Below are 1787 nucleotides of genomic sequence, written 5' to 3'. Positions count from 1 at the left end.
AAAGGAGGCCGAAGAGCTAGAGGTGCAAGTATTGGAGACGAAAAAGAGGGTGCTTGGGGACGAGCATCCAGAAACGCTGGCTAGCATGGGTAACCTGGCGTCAACATACTGGAGTCAACAGCGGTGGAAGGAGGCTAAAGAGCTAGAGGTGCAAGTAATGGAGGCACTAAAGAGGGTGCTTGGGGTGGAGCATCCAGACACCCTGATTAGCATGGCTAACCTGGCCTGTACGTGGAAGTCCGTAGGCCAAAATAAGGAGGCTGTCTCACTTATGGAAGATTGTCTCGAGCTACAGCGGAAGCGCCTTGGCCCTCGACATCCAGACACAGAAGCTTCGCTTTATTGGCTAAACAAGTGGCAAGCGGATGATCTTGCGCTAGATACTTGAAGTTTGAAGAATGCAAAAGTATTGTAAATGCAGAACAGTTTAGCGGTGTATAACGTGCAACACAAGCGAGCCGGCCACCTAAGCGAGCCGGCCACCTCATCACCAAAACGCGCTCCGTTAGCTTTCAACCACTATGTCTCAACAACGCAATGTACAATCAATCCAAAAAGAAGGCCGAATCTGCCTAGCTATCTTAGCAATTGATAAGAATCAACTTCAAAGCGAACGACGCACTGTTGTAACGTACAACATCCCTAGAAGCACGCTCCAAGACCGACGCGCCGGAACCACCGCTCGACGCGATTGTGAGCCCAATTCAAAAAAGCTTGCAAAGCTAGAGGAATCAGTTATTATTGAATATGTACTCGATCTGGATTCGCGAGGGTTTGCGCCTAGCTTAAACGCTGTAAGAGATATGGCCAATAAGTTACTCAGAGAGCACGGTGCCGGCCAGGTTGGCAAGAACTGGCCATGCAACTTTGTCAAGCGGACCGATAAGCTTTAAACACGGTTTAATCGAAAGTATAATTGCCAGAGAGCTCTATGCAAAGATCCAAGGATTATTGCGCCGTGGTTTGAGCTTGTGCGCAATATAAAGGCGAAGTACGGTATCACGGATGACGACTCCTACAACTTCGATGAAACCGGCTTCTAGATGGGTGTTATCTCAACAGGAGTAGTTGTTACAGGCTCCGAGAGACGAAATTGACCAAAAGCTATACAACCAGGTGATCGCGAGTGGGCCACTGTAATCAAGGCCATCAACGCATGTGGATGGGCAATCCCGCCGTTCATCATCCTTGCGGGCAAGTACCACCTCTCTGCATGGTACGAGGGCAGCGATATACCGCCAGACTGGGCTATAGCAGTAAGCGACAATGGCTGGACAATAAATAAGCTTGGTGTTGCATGGCTGTAATATTTCAATACGCATACAAAGGACCGCACCGTAGGCGCACATCGCTTGCTTATTTTGGACGGTTATAAGAGCCACAACTCGCTCGAATTTAAAGAGCTTTGCAAGGAGAACAATATCATCACGCTATGTATGCCGCCGCACGCCTCGCATCTATTGCAGCCGCTTGATGTAGGCTGTTTTGCGCCGTTGAAAAAAGCGTACGGTCGCCAAATTAAGGATCTAGCGCGCAACCACATCAACCACATCACGAAGCTTGAGTTCCTACCAGCTTTTAAAGCAGCATTTGACAACTCGTTTATAAAGAGCAATATTTGCGCAAGCTTTCGAGGCGCCGGCCTTGTGCCGCTTGATCCAGAGGCAGTGCTCTCAAAGCTTGATGTTGTGCTTCGTACGCCGTCGCCTCTCGCCGTGGTGGAGGCTCAATGGGAATCAAAAACACCAAGCAATGCTCTTGAGCTAGGCTCTCAATCAGCTTTGATT

General features: G+C 49.2%; 1 protein-coding gene across 1 annotated transcript in view; it reads left to right on the top strand.

The window, feature by feature from the left end:
- The window catches only part of BDZ99DRAFT_508530 (TPR-like protein), a gene marked incomplete at both ends in the record, with an annotated part of 2723 nt that extends 2335 nt beyond the window's left edge, over nt 1-388 (top strand). The window contains one exon of the mRNA XM_033724336.1: nt 49-388. Coding sequence (XP_033578253.1) covers nt 49-388 — 340 coding nt within the window. The remainder of the gene's footprint in view (nt 1-48) is intronic.
- Nucleotides 389-1787: the final 1399 nt, after the last annotated feature.

This window comes from Mytilinidion resinicola, assembly GCF_010093595.1.
Source record: "Mytilinidion resinicola strain CBS 304.34 unplaced genomic scaffold BDZ99scaffold_8, whole genome shotgun sequence".
Lineage (NCBI taxonomy): Eukaryota > Fungi > Ascomycota > Dothideomycetes > Mytilinidiales > Mytilinidiaceae > Mytilinidion > Mytilinidion resinicola.
Note: the sequence above shows the minus strand (reverse complement) of the source record. Positions and strands in the feature narration are given on the sequence as shown.